We start from the raw sequence: 17,453 nt of genomic DNA, 5'->3' as shown, positions 1-17,453 counted from the left end.
TAGCTATCTAAGAGTAGTTTCATACGGTTAATCCCGCTTGTGGCATCCTTAAAATCAAAACCACACGTATAAATGAGAAAAAATGTTAATCCAACTATCCAAGATGGTGACCAGCTCATTTAGAAAGTCACAAAGATATTTCAAAAGCTAGGCAAGATTTGTACACATAATTTTACCTGTTCTTTTATATGAAAGAAACTAAAATTTTTAAATCTTGCCTAGCTTTTGAACTATCTTAACCGAAACCACTGAGCTGGTCACCATCTTGGTTTTTTTCTTTTATTTTGAAAAATATAAAAATATTTTCATGCCATATTGCAAGCCAAGTTCTGAGTGAAAAAAGACTTGTACGAATCTTCAATCACTATAGTTACCCAGACCAGACACACCCAATGGTGAAAAAAAGAAGATTTTTGTAAACACGATAACAAACTAGGTAAAGTCAACCATGAAAATTTTATCAAGCTAGCTGTTTTACTTTCATAAATTATAGAGAACAATACAATAGAATAATGAAACAATAAAATAAGCCAATGGCCCCTTTTCTTAGCTCGGGGTCAAACCCTCATTAATAAAACTTTTCGTTAAGTTTGCACCCCTTGAAATTTTAAAAACAGAATAAATCGTGACTTTTTTTGTATAAGACCACCTTAACATTTCATTTCATTTTGTGTGGTTTTGATGGCCTCACAAGCGGGAGCTGTAGCTAGAAGCTTGATTGGGGGGTGTACATTCATATATTCGTCTTATGCCCGACTGATTTCTTTAGTTCGCTATTGTTCCTACGGCTACGGTATTTAAACATGAATATATGAATATACAACCCCCCCACCCCAATTAAGCGGTCTAGCTACAGCCATAGTTTTGTCGAAGATCCGGCTTCTGTTTGGGTTTTTTTATACTTAGATAAGCTGGAAGATAGCAGAGTCCACATCTCTGGACGTGAGGTGGCAAGCTCACCCTAGCATGCTGCATACCAAATTAATTCGTTAATTAAGAAACTAGACCTAATTGCTGAGCTACACGCTACATATCACATTAGGCACAGACAGGTTGTTCTCTGAAACTTTTTTGCAACTTTTTAGACATCGATCAACTTTTTGCAAACAAAGCAACTTTCGCTAAAATTAAAATAATTTTGGCAACTTTGAGCTCATTAGCCCCTTAATAAAAATTTCCACACGTTTTGTCGTTTCAAACATTTCTCAATTCACATTGTACCAGTCGTTTTTTTTGTTCACTCTACAAACAGGCTTCATAATAGTTAAAAAGCTACAATCCTGGCAATAATCATGTGAACACTTCACTTTTCAATCAATTAGAGACGTCGAGGTCTTCTAAAGGCAAGAAGTCCCCATGCCACTCCCCCGATACAATGTTGTTTAAAGATTAAACATGACACGGTTGCCAGCTTAATAGTTTGCCAACATTGGATAGGGGGTAGGATAGGGATGAACATTTTCGAAGGGTTATTTATGCTGAAATTAACAAATGGTTCTCTCTACGCACGCGATGTCCATGTTAATTATTGCCAAGATTGTAATTAAGTTCTGTGTCTGGTGGACCATTTATAACCTTGTTGAACATGTTAATTTTGTACAATTATTCAGTTGCTGGTCATATGTGATCTTGATGACTTCATATGATGACTTGACAGTGTGGTCACGATATTTTAAGTGTATTGTACAAACAGTATACTATCCTGGACATGCAGAGGAAGAAATGATGGTATGGTACTTAAATCACCCCCCCCCCCCTCCGCTACTTTTTTTTGGCCTGTATGTCTATGGACCAATCTTTGCTGAACAGAAATTGCCCTCTCTATTAGAGAGGTTGAAGGACGGGTTCGGTTTATGCATGGACTATGGTACACACGTATAATACCATATACTATAACGCTATAGAGCGTTATTTCACAGCCGTGTTTTTCGTACGTGTCTTCTTTATATATATGTATATATAAATGATCTTTCATAGCTTTCGTCTCAATCATTCAATAAAATCAATCAATAAATTCGTCTGGGGGTATTTCCTTATCTCGATGATTTCTCAGAAGTTTTCGTCCCAACCACTAAATTCGTCTGGGGGTATTTCCTTCTCTGGAATAAATGGATCGAAGTTCGATATGTCCGTTGGACCAGTCAGCTACGGAAAGAAATGATATAAGTAATTAGTTGAAATGACATGAATTGTTGAAATTGTAGACATTCCTCTCGTGCACAATTGACTGAGGTAACCTGATAACTTTTAAAATAAAAAACGGATTATTAATTACTCCGGCGTCAGCGACGGAGTTGAAAATTCGCCCCGGTTTTGTTTTGTTTTTGTTTTTTTTTTTTTTATTTTTTTTTTATTATTTTTCGTCGTCGCAAGTCTGTAATGGCGCGAAATATACTAGTATTTAAAACATGTATGTGACCGTATTTATCTACGTCCCAGTCTTATCTCCCAAGACTTGTGGTGCACAGCTTTGGCTAATTTTCCAATGCGCGATTCGATTTCGCTCGCATGATACGGCAATTCCTCCAAGAGGAACAAATAAACCGTTCTTTTCATGCTGTTCGATTAAGTTTAGATTGAATTGGGGTAAGAATATATTTAATACATGTAGACCCGGTCCTATTTTAATAATATCGCTGCTATTTTGCCGTTTAACAAGATGATGTGGTCGTGTATGGGCGCGTTGACACGTCGCGTAGTTTGCACAGGATCGAAGATTTAATACAACTATATAAGCGCGAATTCCAAAGCAAAGTAAGACGAAGCGAATGTATCATACGGTTTATTTACATTTTTGAACAATTGAACTTCTATACTGCGATGTTCTTCTGAATTTCGCGATCGAACATTTAGGTTCGCAAGGCATCTAAATGCGAATATGTATGCGAAACAATACGCGAACTGTATTGTTTATGTTCAGAAGCTCTATATTGAAGACTGGCACGTGCGCCGGAGTTAACGCCAGAACGGCGTCTTGTTTTTAATTAATTTTTTAATACAACAAAAAATCGGTACCTTAGGCTTGTATGGAGGTTCGATTGAGCGATCGACAAGACCTTGCCAATGAAATCCTTGAAACCACCTGGAACAAAACAATAGATGTATTGTATGTCAAACAGATGAAATCTATAAGATAGAACGGCAACTCACTTTCTGCCATGGAAAACGAATTAGAAACCAATACTAAAGCCGGTTTTCCACTAGCGATATTTTTCGCGCGAAGCGACTTTATTCCTTTGTATTTGAGCAATTTGTTCCAAATGATTGCAGTTGAGAGCTCTGGAACAAAAGTAAAATGTTGCTTCGCGCGAAAAATATCGCTAGTGGAAAACCGGCTTAATAAACATGCTCTCGTCGCTAGAAGCTTAATTGGCGGGAAGGGGGAGGTGGCGGGAGGGGGGAGGTGCATATTCATATATTCGTCTTATGCCCCACATTTCGTTTTTTAGCTATTGTTTCTATGGTTGTACGAACATGAATATATGAATATACACCCCCGAATTAATCTTCTAGCGACGGCCTTGGCACCACGCACAGGAGTTAAAACTGATATACATTGTAAGAATACCTACTTCCTACTTCAAATTATTAAAATCCAAGATATTTCCAATTTTCATTCCTGGGAGATGCAGCCAACCCAAGTTTTTTTCTTCAGTTATTTGTTGAATAATCATAAACTTACTTGTGTTTTTTGATGTCGTGCAAGCCATCTTTCTGGTACCCGAGCCGTTCGGTCGGGCTATCACGGCACAGTCTCCTGACGAGGTTACCCGCACTTTTACTGACTTTACGTGGGAACTCTAAAACATCCATACCACGAAGTATGATATTGTATGTCTTCATTGCATCATTACTGGTGAATGGAGGGCTAAAGATTAATAAAAGATTATGTATTAACCACGGCCGGTCCCAACGCATTACTTTTGTCTTTGTCCGATTAGCAAAAATTAATAGGTCGACAAGTCGCTCGTTTACAGCTTCGGTTCTTTCCCCCAGAAGGGATATTTCACTAAAGCCTAAAGGACCCTCACTTAACCTCACTTCCATGCATGCATGCATTATCCAAAAACTTACTTTCCTGTTACCAACTCGAAGATAAGGATGCCAAGTGACCAATAATCAGCTGAAAAATCATGCCCCTAAAATTAAAACTATATTTTGCATAAATGTGGCAAAACAAAGAGAACCTGATAATATCATTACAACCGGTTACAATCATTACAACTGCATGGTTACAATCATCCATTACAATCACTACAACCAAAGTCATTACAACCGGGATCCGGCGGTCGGCAGGTTAAGTATTTTGGATACTTTTCCAAGCTGTTACATAGTATTCTAAATTTTTGTGTGTTCATTGATACGAATAATTTAGTATTATCACAGTCGTGGCCTCAACCCTCCCAGTATACTCAATTATATGTTGCGTGCATGGTTATCAGTGTTAACTCCAGCTGTCCAAACAAAATTCCGGATACCAATACCTATACTTTGTCGGTTTAAGACATACTGGATATGCCCAAAGAAACCGTAGTTGATCCCTTAGTGATGACTAATGCAAACAAAGTGCATATATAAAATGCACATGCACTATGTGTTATACAGCCTAACACTGAAGTGAAACTCACGTAAGGCCCGTTTACACTTGCGATTTTTGCTGCGATTTTCCTCTTTTGATAGATGTGAACGAGTTACTGTTGTTCAAATAGGAGCTCTTATACATCACGAGCCGCGGTTGTATGAAAGCCGGATAGCGCTATCCACCGGGCAGTCCTCTTTAATAATTGTTGGTTCCAAAGTTGAAATTTTACATAAAATTGCACCTAAATTTGCGTATATAAACTGGCCTGTAAAAGGGCATAATAATGTTCTTTAATTTCGCAGGTGCAGGCCTAACATGTTTAATTTACCTTGTTTAAGATAATCTCAGGTGGAACATACTCAGGAGTTCCACAAAACGTCCAGGTCTTGTTGCCAAATCCTATTTTTTTCGCAAATCCAAAGTCAACCTGCCAGAAAAAAAATCTTCTTGAATATTCGTAGAGGTTACGTAATTCATGCATGCACTTATCAACATTTAGATGTGACTGGTTTGTGTTTTTACAGCCTTAATTATTACATGTGAAAATGCATCAGGGGGAAGTATATCAGAATTACACCAAAGGTATACAGGTATAAACTAGGAGGTTGATATATATTGGCAGAAACTCTCATTTGAAACTAGAAGGAAGCAAATGTTTGAAACGAATAGGATGTGGTCGGAGAATGTGGATTGATTTGTCTCGCATTATAAAGGCATTTCCAGGGCAAAATGGCATGTACTATAACTTCATTAGCTCTAATAGGTTTTACAGTAAAGCCCTTGCAAATCTATACCGATTAAACCTTTTTTCGGTTAATGAGTACACCATGAACGTGCAAGGGGGACAAATTTCTTACCAGCTTGGCAAAGCCATGACCATCCAGGAGCATATTTTCCGGCTGAAATAAAAATTTGTACAAAAACTTTTTTCAGTTTGAAAATAAGAATTCTCGACATATCTGTACCAAAATGCGAATAAAGGAATGTCAGCATTAGCTGTTTGGTCAGAACATATATTTTGAACAGACCTTAAATGTTTAATAAGAACATAATTTTGGATTTTTAAAAATCAATCAGAACAGTGTACAACATTGCTATAGATGTAAAACAATATATAGTAATAAACAATTACTTAATGGTTTCCGGTTTTGGATGGCCTGATCCAAACATGGGCTTCGACCAATCAGAACACGTGTTATATACATGTTATTTTATAATGTTAATTAAATAGCTTAATTAATTAATTTGCAAAGATTTTAGTAAAATCGGTAAAATCATAAAAGTTCAAAACGGTTTTGGAAGTGCAATCACAGCAGAACTAAAAAATTAGAATGCAATATAGAAGTATGGTACTTCCAGCTGATTTGGGTATAAAAATCAACCAATCTGAAGCCAAATCTTCGACAAAACTGAATTATCATTTCCTTCATTGCATATTCGACCCTCGAAAATATCAAGTAATTTTATTATATTTATGTAAAAACGCGTTTATTTTTTTTTCCCAACTGCATATTAGAATTTGAATTTTTCATCCTTTATACTATTAGCTGGAAGAATAAGGACAAATAACACCGGGCACATGATAACTCAGTTTTGTCGAGACGCTTTATGACGTCATGATCTCAGATGAACTGGTTTGTATTGTGTTTATTACACTGCACGGACATTTCTTTCACTTACATCCCAAAGACACTAATTTACATCTCTTGAAAGTATAAATGCAGTAGAAGTTGCACGGTGTAGCAGGGCGTTTATAGTGCTCCTTGTTACAAATCCTCCCAAATGTACATATATGCAAACCTGGGAAATTTTTGCTATCGAATTTAAAACGCAAAAAGATGCAAGTATACGATTCAACTGTTCAACAGACGATGCTTTGCAAACATTATTAATTATACCCCGCTCAAAATTGTCCCCTTCACCAAAATTGGCCTCCCTTTGCCCTTGTATTATTCCTACAGACGTCCATGCAGAAAACAAAAGTTATTTTAGTAACCTTTAAATCTCTGTAAACAATTCCCTTCCCGTGAAGGTAGGAAAAAGCCTCAACCACCGATGCAACATAAAAACGAGCAACCGTATCGTCAAAATTGCCTCTGTAATTGAATAAAATACTAATCACATGCATGTATATCAGAGATGTTGTACAACGCGTATGGCATCGTGCATTTAAATTTTAATGCGTTGGAGCCGGGGTAAATAATTTTTTCAGGTATAATGTTTAGGTATGTTTATACGCCTAACTGGAATATAAGATGATTCCTAGTAGGGAATGAACAATAATGCATTCATTCGAAGCATTCTACATGTTGCATTCGGGATTTTTTTTCATCCATCTAGACATGCATCAATACATATTACACTCATACTTGTCTCTCAACAGCGTCCAGAGTTCGCCGCCCAAGCAAGCCTCCAGTAGCATGTAAACGTATTTATCATCTTTGAATGTTTTGTACAATCTAAGCGAATAACAAATACACAAATTAAAAAATGAGTCCAATAGTGCCAGTAAAAAATTACCCTTTTCCCAGATTGGGCTCCTCAAAAATGTTCTGGTTGATGTTTCATATTGAGCGCTCCTTTCGTCTTTGTGGGAAAAAAATTTAAGGACCTGTTAATATGGTTGATGCGTTGCATGCGTTTTTACTGATTCCTAATTTTTTTTTCTCTCACTTTATAAAAAGGCCCTCAAATAAAACTTTACAGACCACTTCGCTCTCTTTACGGACCTAATCTCTAATGCTAAGAGATTGAGAAACTACAGGTTCCCTCTTCTAGAGATGATCTATTAAAATTTTTGGATATATGCCCTACACTGTACATAATTTACTACACATGCACTGGCAGGCATACTTCGCAATGAATGATGAAGATGACTCCATGAGAATTTTCTTCTCTGAATAAGTATGATCCTGTTGTCTCGTGTCAACAATGTGTTTCTTCTTTAAACATTTTAAGGCAAAAGTTTTCTTGTCCTTTTTACTTTGAACCTAGAGTAAAGTTAGCACTTTCAAATTGCACTTCAGAAATATTTTCCTAGAAAATTCTTTGAGGAGAATAAGGCAGATTGCATGAGACGAGAGATCAGTCAATCGTTTTTAAAAATAAATTTCAAAGTTTTTTCCTAGATAGTGGAAAGGCCCAACATACCAATTCAACTCGTCCGAATCCTCCCACCCCAAGCGTGGCTATAATCGTGATATCGTTTAGGCCCAACTCCACAATTTCTTTGGGAATATTCCTTGCCACCGTTCCGATGTTTGTCAAGTTTTCGCATGATGGAGCGAATCTAAGTTGTGTTGAAAATTCAATGTAAATTCAAACGGGCCAAAGCGACTGTAAAAGAGCCGCTTTAGGGTAAATTTGAACCAAGGATTCTTTTGGGGTCAATTTTGAGCGTTCATAAGTAACATGCAGAATTGTGTACGTTTACAGCTCCCGTTTTCAATATTCATGTGTATCGTCATAACTTGAAAAACTGAGTTCTCAGAATATTTGCGCGATCTCTATATAGCTGGCCCATTTTGCTGTTTATTTTACCTAATTACTGTTTTTTGCAAAATGAACAAGATTTGAATAGATCATTGTATCGTTTCGTTGCTTTTACAGGGGCCGCGAAGCGTTTTTTGTATTGCTGGGACTCGGAACCGCGCGCCTGCTAGGAGAGTCCGGAAAAAATTTGAAATAAACATAAGCCTCTGAAATGGACGCAATGCCACTCAATTTAAGCATTATTGGGAAATAGTAGATACTTTGTAAAGTTTCAAGCATGTTTCGTGCTCATATACAAACATTAATCATGCTTTGGTTATGATGTCAAATATTTTGACGTATGGAAAACGACATACTCGACCATGGTGGAATATACCGGAAAATGGTACACTCGACCATCTAATTCTGGCCACGCTGTTTTAATGGTCAAATGCCGTTTCAATGAAAAGTTACAAGCATATTTTGTGGTGATATACAAACATTAAACAATATAACCATGCTTTGGTTAATGGTTATAATGTCAAATATTTTGACATGGATAACCACGCTGTCTTAATGGTCAAATGCCTGTCCTGTTTTGTCTCTGTTTTTTTTTTATTTTGGCCAAACATATATACTCAACATAACTTATTTCAATCAATTTGTAAACATGACGGATTTATTACGACAGATATCGTTGGAAATTAGAATACTCATTTTTTGGAATTGGTTATTAAAATATACGTTGAAGAAGTAAAAGTTACGATAGTATTCAAGATACGACTGCATATACTTGTAAGCAAAAAATACTAATTGCTAAAAATATTGCTTGTAAATTTGAGCGAACTAAAAAATATTCGAAATTAAAGACTAATTTACGGAAAAATTTATTGGTTGGGCTAAAGCCCAGCGAGCCACCCTGCTCCGCGGTCCCTTTTAGTTTTCCTGTAAAATTTATACGCGTTTCGTTGCTTTTAGTTTTCCTGTAAAATGACAATACGCGTCATCAAAAATTGCCAGACGCGTTCCCAGTCGTTTTTGTCTTTTATCGATTGTATTTAACAGTCGTTTAAATTTGATCAGGCAGCTGAGGCTTTTTAGAGGCTGTGGGCTATATGCCTGACTGGGAATGTTATGGCCTAAAATATAGTAAATTTGCAAAATAACGACTGGGACAAGTCTGAAAAACTGCCTAGATGATGTTACGTTTACCTGATTGCACCTCGTTCTTCGTCGCCATAATCTTTCTCTTTCAGCTCATTCAGATCACCAATCAGTTCGTTAAATGCACTGACAATGAGAAGAAATTATTATATTTGCAATAAATATAAATTGTAGCATAAATAAATTCAGCAAACCATCGATTTATTTTACATGCAATTCTATTCAATTCAACCTTCACCGAACGTCATGCTTTTTTCTGGAAACATCAACGGAGCAGTTTGAAGCCTTCGGATACCAGGTTTGGTCTCCTGTACAACTGTTCTGGATTTTTTCCCGGTAACATGTGTGTTAATTGTTCAACTTTCGAACTTAACTTATTGACAGTATGTGAATGTAGTTGATCGACTTGAAATATACCTTCTCTCCAAGACTAGACAGGTCACACCTTTCTCCCCAGCGATTACATTAGCTGTTCTTCTGTCCTCACTTAAAGGGAAAAAAAAGGTTATTTTAGATACCAAACTTTTGTTCAGTACAATTTTACCAAACAGTAGCGTGGCAGAATCCTCGAAATAACTTCTCATGAATGTGGTAGTAATATCTGCCTTAACTGGGTATAGACAAAAACCTCTTGTCGTTTCGACCTGAGATTCTTTTTCGCATATCGACATACGTTCAGTTTCAATTTTTACCGTATAATTACCATATTTGATGAAGATAAGCCGCCTATCAAATCTACTGCGGAGAGTATAGTCTATAGGAGAGTCTTCCGATACGCACATGCATGCAACTATAGGAGGAGTTAAAAAATTAAAAGAGCTAAACCTGAGCCACTCTCTCTTGCAACAATATTGCCTTCATTTTACATTTTCATTTCCAACTTAAAAAGCAGTTCCAAGGTCGACAATAACTCAGTCCAATTATTTTTATATGCGAAACTTTGCCGTTCATCGTTTGAACGTGAAACTGCTATCTTTATGGTCAAGACGTTTCCTCTGAAATGGTTTTCTCACTCTAAACATTCAATTTAACACTTATACTATGATCATAACTCTGCTGGCTACCCACCTCAATAACGCTCTTTCACCAAAGTAGTCGCCCTTCTTTAAATTCCGGACAAGCTGAGGAGTGTCAGAATTGTTTACTGTTTGTGTGACTTGAACCTAAAATAATTATTAGTCAGGGATCAATGGATCAGGGATTATGGTCAATATCATTTCCAAAACTCGTTCTCAGAGTATTCGTTCTGCCTACACTTCATTTCCAGTATACTAGGTCATAATGTACACTATGCATGTATTATACCAACCGTTCCTTCACTGATGATAAAGAATGTATCACCATGCTCGCCTTCACGTATTATAACTGTCCCTTCGTCAGAGATTTCCTAAGTGCATTCATATAGTGAAATATAATATTAATAGTTTCAAAATCAGCGAAGACAAAAAAATCTAGCTGTACGTATTTTGGATACCATTGCTTGTTTAGGTACTGTGCACCGTATATGGGCACCCTTTGCTTCACGTTCAACAAAGAGGCCGCATTCCCTGGTTTGCAACTGAATGCTGACTCAGTTTTTCTCCGGTATAATGGGACATGAGCAGGCGAAAATAGGCCTTTTCTACTGTGAAGAAACTCCATTTGGCTGAGGGTGTAAACACATGTAGTACAGAATTCAGGGTTACTACATACCAGTACAGAATAGTACAGAATATTCACGGGCTATTATCACGCTTTCGCCTTCTTACCTGTAATTAATTATAACTCATTTTTGCAGCCTTTTCAATGTTATATATCTATACCAAATGATCTTTTGACCAGTTCATAAACAAAATAATTCAGTAGAATTGCGCTGAATTATATATATGATATTATTTATACCTCTTGCAAGACATCTGCGATTTTGGATAATTTTTCTTCTGGCAACTTGTTCAACAGTGACACGCTGTTTAAAAAGCTGGATGTTAGGACATTCAATATTGACCAAATCATAGTTGTAAGAAATCAGAAACAATATTTCCCAAAATGTGTGTTTCATAATTGTAAGAACTGAAACGGTATTGATCAAAACGTGTGCCTAATAATTGCAAGAAATGAAAACTCTCACGTTTGAATGCTAGATTATTGCACGATTATTTATTAATGCGTGCATGGTGTTAGAGAATGGGGAATTTTTGCTCTTCATATACTGTGCCATATAGTAAAATAGGATGGGCCGAAACGCTCTGCATGGCATTTTTTCGGTAGTATTTCGAAAACCGGGATACAGAGCGCCCATGCATACTACAATTGACAGTCGTCTAAACATGATTTGTTGGTTATGCATCATGCATGGCAAAAACGCATTGTGGTCTGGGAAGGGAGATAAGAATAGTAGTCATTTTGCTTCAAGCTTTTATTCATGAATTTAGTAAATTTTCAAATTCAACTAAATATATGAACATAATACTTGACGCGCCATAAAAAATCTCAAATAGTGCAAATAGGCCCAACCCATTCGACAACAAAGCTTTAAGGCGATACGATAATGGATATGCGCAGGATAGTTAGGGATATGAGTGAGAGAGTTGATATCATTTTAATTGAATTTAAATGTTATATCAGAATTTAGCCTTGAGATATTTTTGGTGCGATATATATGATAATAATACTGAGCTCGCAGGTAAAAGTCTAAATGAATGTATGTCATATTTGAAAAAGCTAGATGAATAAATCGAATTTTTATATAGGTGCTGTGTATTTTAAATGTGACTGGTTCATTCGTAGTCACATGACTTTAAATAAATGCAATGTTTCCCTCCTGGGAAAAAAGGGAAAAATTGTTGCCCTCATATTGTCATAACAAACTGTAAAGTGTTTTTTAAATGAAATTGTTGTGTAACATGTCTGGGGTTTTTTTACTATATAACAAAGCACTTAATGTACACTCGGGAAATAGTGAGTTTTGTTTTCCCTCGAGTCTCAATGTTTCAACATTCAGACTCCTAAGAAAACAAAACTCACTATTTCCTTCGGAAGCATACATTAAGTGTCGAATATTTTTGTATGCAATTGTTAACCAAATGTTAAATAATAACAATTTGGAAGCATTTAAATTTTCCACGCGTAAAAAAACGCGACAGTGGAAAGCAGCCTTTACGTGGTAAATGTCAACTCTTAAAGAATCCATGATAAAATGTCAGAATGAAGGAATTTGTATCATCGCTTTAATTTCCTCAAATACTCCGCAAGTTAGACATTTTGGCGTCGGTTTGACGATCGTCAACAAATGTGTTGCGTGGAAAAATTCAAATTGCAATTGAAATTTAGTAAAAGATCAAGTCTTAATTGCAAGATTGTTATCGTAACCCTGTAAACCTCAAGAAACCGCACTCAAGCGAATTGTTTTATACGACCCTCTTGGTTACTTAATTATTTTTACGAAGATAATGATTTAATTGTACATGATGATGTGCTCAACCGCAGTCCTCGCTCTCTCATTATATGGGCGACTTAGGAGACAGCTGCTGTTTATTTCTCGCGGTGTCATGACAAGGTGCAGGAGTGCGATACAATCTAGGCCCTGTTTACAAAACAGGTGAAAAAAAAATATGTTGGTAATAAAAGCAAGAAAGATTTTTAAAGTCCGAGAGTAAACACATCCATCCACCATTAATACTAGAAGCAATTGCTCCATAACGGCAAGCGATGTCGTGATGAGCGAATTCGTGGAACCGTGTAAATGTAAACGAGGCTTAAATATATACCCTATATAGCATAACTATTGGTTGATTATTGAAAAATTTCGAGCGACCTCGGATTGTTACGCGATCATCACCTAAAGCTAAGCGGATGTTTCAAAATGACGGCGAGTTGTTTTTGTGAAATTGCAAATGAAGATTTTAGAAAAAAAATGAAACAACGAAAGAAGCGGTAAAGCATCCTCCCAAATTAATTCAAATTAAAAGCTACGTTGTCAGAATGGTGGTTAACTTTATTTGACCACCATAAAATATCGTTTAAATTTTTAAATCGCCGTCAGAATTATATTGTCGTCTTTGTCGAGATTTGTTTACGCGTACGTTTGTAAAAAAATATTTTCTACAACAAATTGGTATTTTCAAATTATAACCTTTGTAGTTATAGTAAAAAATAAGAAGGAACTTCGTTTTAGACCAATCGACAAATTTGTTTACATTTTCAATAAACCAATTAGAAGCATAAATATTGACTACTTCCGGTAAAAAATACATTATTTGCCATTTTACATGACGTATTTAAAATTTGGGCACTCTGATTGGATTGGTCTGAAAAATGTAAACATGTTTGTCATTGAAAACGAAAATAATTCATTTGATATGCATGTATAATGCCTCTAAATTAATAATATGTTTTAAATACCTTTTCAAAAACCGGATGTGCTCTTTAAGCCTTGTAATACCAGTCCGCATCATGATAACTTGGAAAACTGATCGATCGATCACCCATAGCTTTGAGTGTTCTTTCGCTGCAAGTTATTGAACCAGATATTCAACATGAGTGACAAATTTTAAAAAGGTCATTCTTGTACATTATATTGTAGGTTGTCAAAAACCAGACGTAAGAATATGGCGTTCATTTTATACAGTAAATTTACTAACAAATGTTCAAAATAAAATGTGTTTTTGTAAACGGTTTATGGGGCATAATAACGGTTTTATGTCCGTTGTCATCTATAAGCTTTTCTCACTGCTACCATCTTGTTTCGAACAATCTGGCGCGCATGACTAAAACATTAGTGATAAGCTGTGGATAATACTGAGGCTCTGGATAATACTAAGCTGTGAAAAATACTAAGCTGCATGTAGATAATAGGCTACTATAAGCTATGATATTCATTGAGTACATGCACTGACCTCTTACAGAAGCCGTTCGTTTGCAATTATACAATATTGCCAATTCACCAAATACCGTTCCACTTGACATTTCTCCCAATACTTCGTTGTCTTTTGTAACTTCCAGTTTCCCATCTAAACGAACAAGACTTTCTTTATAGGGAGTATATTAGTATAAAACAGTTAAACAGTTAAAAAGAAAACCACGTCCTGATTTCTGCATGTGAACATACATACTTGAACGATAACTGCTTATTGGATATGGTCGAAAATGGATAGCAGCAAAAGTATAATCTTGTAATTTTGTATGGCGAACAACAATATAGAATTATCATGCAGTTTGTAGGCACACTACTTAATATGGTCAATGCACAACTGTATTATACTTATATATACATCTTGCCTGAAAATAGGAATGTGTACCTGATATTACAAACAGAGCGTGCCCAATCTCTCCTTCTTTGATGATATAGTTATCTTTATCATATTCCTTCGGGTACATGCAGCTCACGATTTCACGTACTTGAAACTTTTCAAGATTTTTAAGAAAATCGTTCGCACAGATTGCATCACGTATCAAATGCCTAGAACTAAAAAAAGGTTTAAATATTAATTTTATAAATAAAGCCCTTTCTGGTCCTCTTTAAAAATACTCGTTCATTCCAAATGCTCTGCGCCACTTCATGTTGACAATTAAGGTGCCTATACGCAGTTTTTTTACCTCGAAATAATTTTGAGTCTGATTTTTTTCATTTTTAAGGCTTGTCACTATCGAAATGATCGACATCGCGTCCAGTTGGCGAATCACATGCACGGATTTTATTATTCACGCATGCGTTTTCAGTCATGGATTTTAAAAGAAGTTGCAGGAATGGTGCAGTTTTTTGACCAAAACAAATGAAAACTAGTTGAACCACCACACCACGGAGCAAGATCCTGGGCGACATGCAATACATTTTGACCGTCTAAGAAATTTTTTTCCATTTTACAGATTTTGATAGCTTGAATTCTCAAAATCCCGCCGTGTTTAAGGGGATGATAATAAATTTAATTAAAATCTTATCGCATCATCGATTGATCAATTATGTTGACATTTTCGCGGCAAACATGTGACGTTGTTGATTTACAGATATATTTCGAATTTGCATGTAGCCGAACTTGTTGGCAAAATTTAATCCTTTGTGGCTTAATATATATAGCGATGTTGATTTCTTCATATGTTTTATTCCGCTAGATTGATGTAAATCAAATTGTTTGTTTGGCACAATCTGAAGCTTTAATCTCAATTGATATTTGATAGAATGATAAACCCAGTGTAACTATATGTCTATGCTATAAAAGCGATTTGTCTGCGAGAGTTTGAAAGTGAAATGCCTTCGCCTCTAGCTAGTATATATGATGACAATTGTTCGTTCGAAAAGGAGATGGCAGCCAATTATAGAAAATGAGATTACATAAAATGTTTAGATTACATAAAATGTTGAGATTACATATGTTTTTGGCTGACTTGTGCATAATTGGGCTCTTTTTAGCCAGTGTTTGCGTCTGTAGATCATAACATCGAGTGGATTTAAGGAAAACTTAGAACTTTCACACAAAAGCCAGCTGCAGTTGTGACTTGTGGGCAACGCATCTTCGCAACAGAACGATATATAAACATGTCATGCGCTCGGTGTCATTTTTTTTATTTGAAATTTTCTTTCTCGTTCAGTTTATAAAAAGTTTTTTTTAACTAAATTCAAACATAAAGGTAAATCAAGTTTAATGTGAGTCGCGAAAGATTGTTGGCGCTGTCCTGAACCAAAAAACGAACTGAATGAAGAAGTCGCGGTCTATATATATAAATGCATCAATGCATGCATGCGCTTGTTCCACGGGTATATATGAATTAATGTACCGCAGACACTTTCCTTCATCGTGTGACGACCAATCTACTTATACACGGCGCTATATGGACGCGACGTGTAATTGATAAATATTCATATACATAAGGTATATTGTTTGCTCACCTCGAATCTTTGGAAAACTTCAATAACTCCCTATTTGATTCTTGTCTTCGAATATTTGAACTACTTTCACCACTAACCGCCTGCCTTTTCCATTTCATAGAGTTTGTCCTAACAAGGGCTGGTTTTTCCTCCACAATTTTAGGCAGTTCGCCCAACTTAGGCTGGTTCGAACTTGACGTTTGTTGCACGACACAATCTAATTCATGAATACGTTTTTGGAGCTGAGTAATTTCTTGGTTACGCTTTGACAACTCCTCGCTAAGTCTGTTAATTTCGGCGTCTTTTTTCGTGAGTAAATCGTCCCGTTCCAACAGTTCCCTTTGAAGATCGACAACGGCGTTTTTTCCGCGGGATTTAATCGAATGCGGCGCTTTCATTTCGCCATTCGAATTGTTATTTGTGCTAATTCTACTGCCCATTCTCAGACGAAACGGCATAGAGCCACAAAGTTATATAACAACCCTGAGTTCAACTTTAAAACGTATTAGTCTTTAATAGTTTAATATACTTATATTTAGGTCAAGTGTATCTCCAAAACCTTCACGTCGTTATATTTTATCCTCTTTGACAGCGGAATGAATTTCTAATGTATTCTTAAATCATTTGATTTGAAATATATAGCAATAATAGCAACGCGATACAGCCGTTAATAAAAAACCGGCATTGGCCGTGGAACTCGATCCAACTCACTCTCCATCACAGTTTGCCATAAAGCGTGACGAAAGGTTTGACACTATTCACAAATCACGCGATATAAAACGGTCAAAATTGCGTCAATGCTGTTGCCACACACTCCACATATCACAGGCCGAAGATATTAGACAATGTTACAGCTAGACAACGCGGGAACTTTTGGCGTGTATCGTGTGTAAACATGCGTGCATGCATTCGTGTATCGCGCGCTTAGCTTGACGTAAATGTGCATGATTGTTCATAATTCAAGCATCGCGCAAGCTATACTAAATTGCATCGTACATAAAATTTAAAATCAGTCAAGTCTGTGACCACGCAGGCAATTTACAAGTAGTTTTTATAGTCATATATATATATATAGGCACACCAACTGGAAGGTATTGAATAAAGGCTAAGTGCATACATTTTGTAGGCTATATGCAGACTTCCTGCATGTGATATCGAAAACCGTTCTTCGAGCCACTTGTTTTATAATTTTTGCGCCGATAAAAGTGTTTCAAACCCTCGGGCAGATAAGGATATATATGACCATGACCTTCGGGCAGATATAGATATGTAATATTATCATAGGCCATAGTTTTTGTGATCACACTAGGAATTTCGAAACGGGTAAATTTTGAGCTTTAAGGATTTTTTAACATATATATCTGCGTGTAGTAGCCCAATTCTATACATATATCT

The 17,453-nt window shown here is 36.2% G+C and overlaps 1 protein-coding gene across 1 annotated transcript; it reads right to left on the bottom strand.

The window, feature by feature from the left end:
- Window positions 1–1,062: 1,062 nt before the first annotated feature.
- Window positions 1,063–17,006, bottom strand: LOC114535208 (cGMP-dependent protein kinase 1-like). The gene is made up of 19 exons (XM_028556590.1): window positions 16,080–17,006; window positions 14,494–14,660; window positions 14,092–14,205; window positions 13,598–13,703; window positions 11,099–11,162; window positions 10,527–10,604; window positions 10,286–10,380; window positions 9,635–9,703; window positions 9,266–9,343; window positions 7,733–7,871; window positions 7,436–7,572; window positions 6,952–7,041; window positions 6,579–6,678; window positions 5,440–5,481; window positions 4,911–5,009; window positions 4,075–4,139; window positions 3,683–3,868; window positions 3,016–3,082; window positions 1,063–2,145 (listed from the first exon to the last, which is right to left on the bottom strand). The coding sequence occupies exons 1-19, from the start codon at window positions 16,514–16,516 to the stop codon at window positions 2,050–2,052; spliced, it is 2,229 nt and encodes a 742-aa protein (XP_028412391.1). The 5' UTR covers window positions 16,517–17,006; the 3' UTR covers window positions 1,063–2,049.
- Window positions 17,007–17,453: the final 447 nt, after the last annotated feature.

Source organism: Dendronephthya gigantea, unplaced genomic scaffold (assembly GCF_004324835.1).
Source record: "Dendronephthya gigantea isolate DGI-Jeju-01 unplaced genomic scaffold, DenGig_1.0 000113F, whole genome shotgun sequence".
Taxonomy (NCBI): domain Eukaryota; kingdom Metazoa; phylum Cnidaria; class Anthozoa; order Malacalcyonacea; family Nephtheidae; genus Dendronephthya; species Dendronephthya gigantea.
This window is presented reverse-complemented; position numbering and strand designations above follow the sequence as displayed.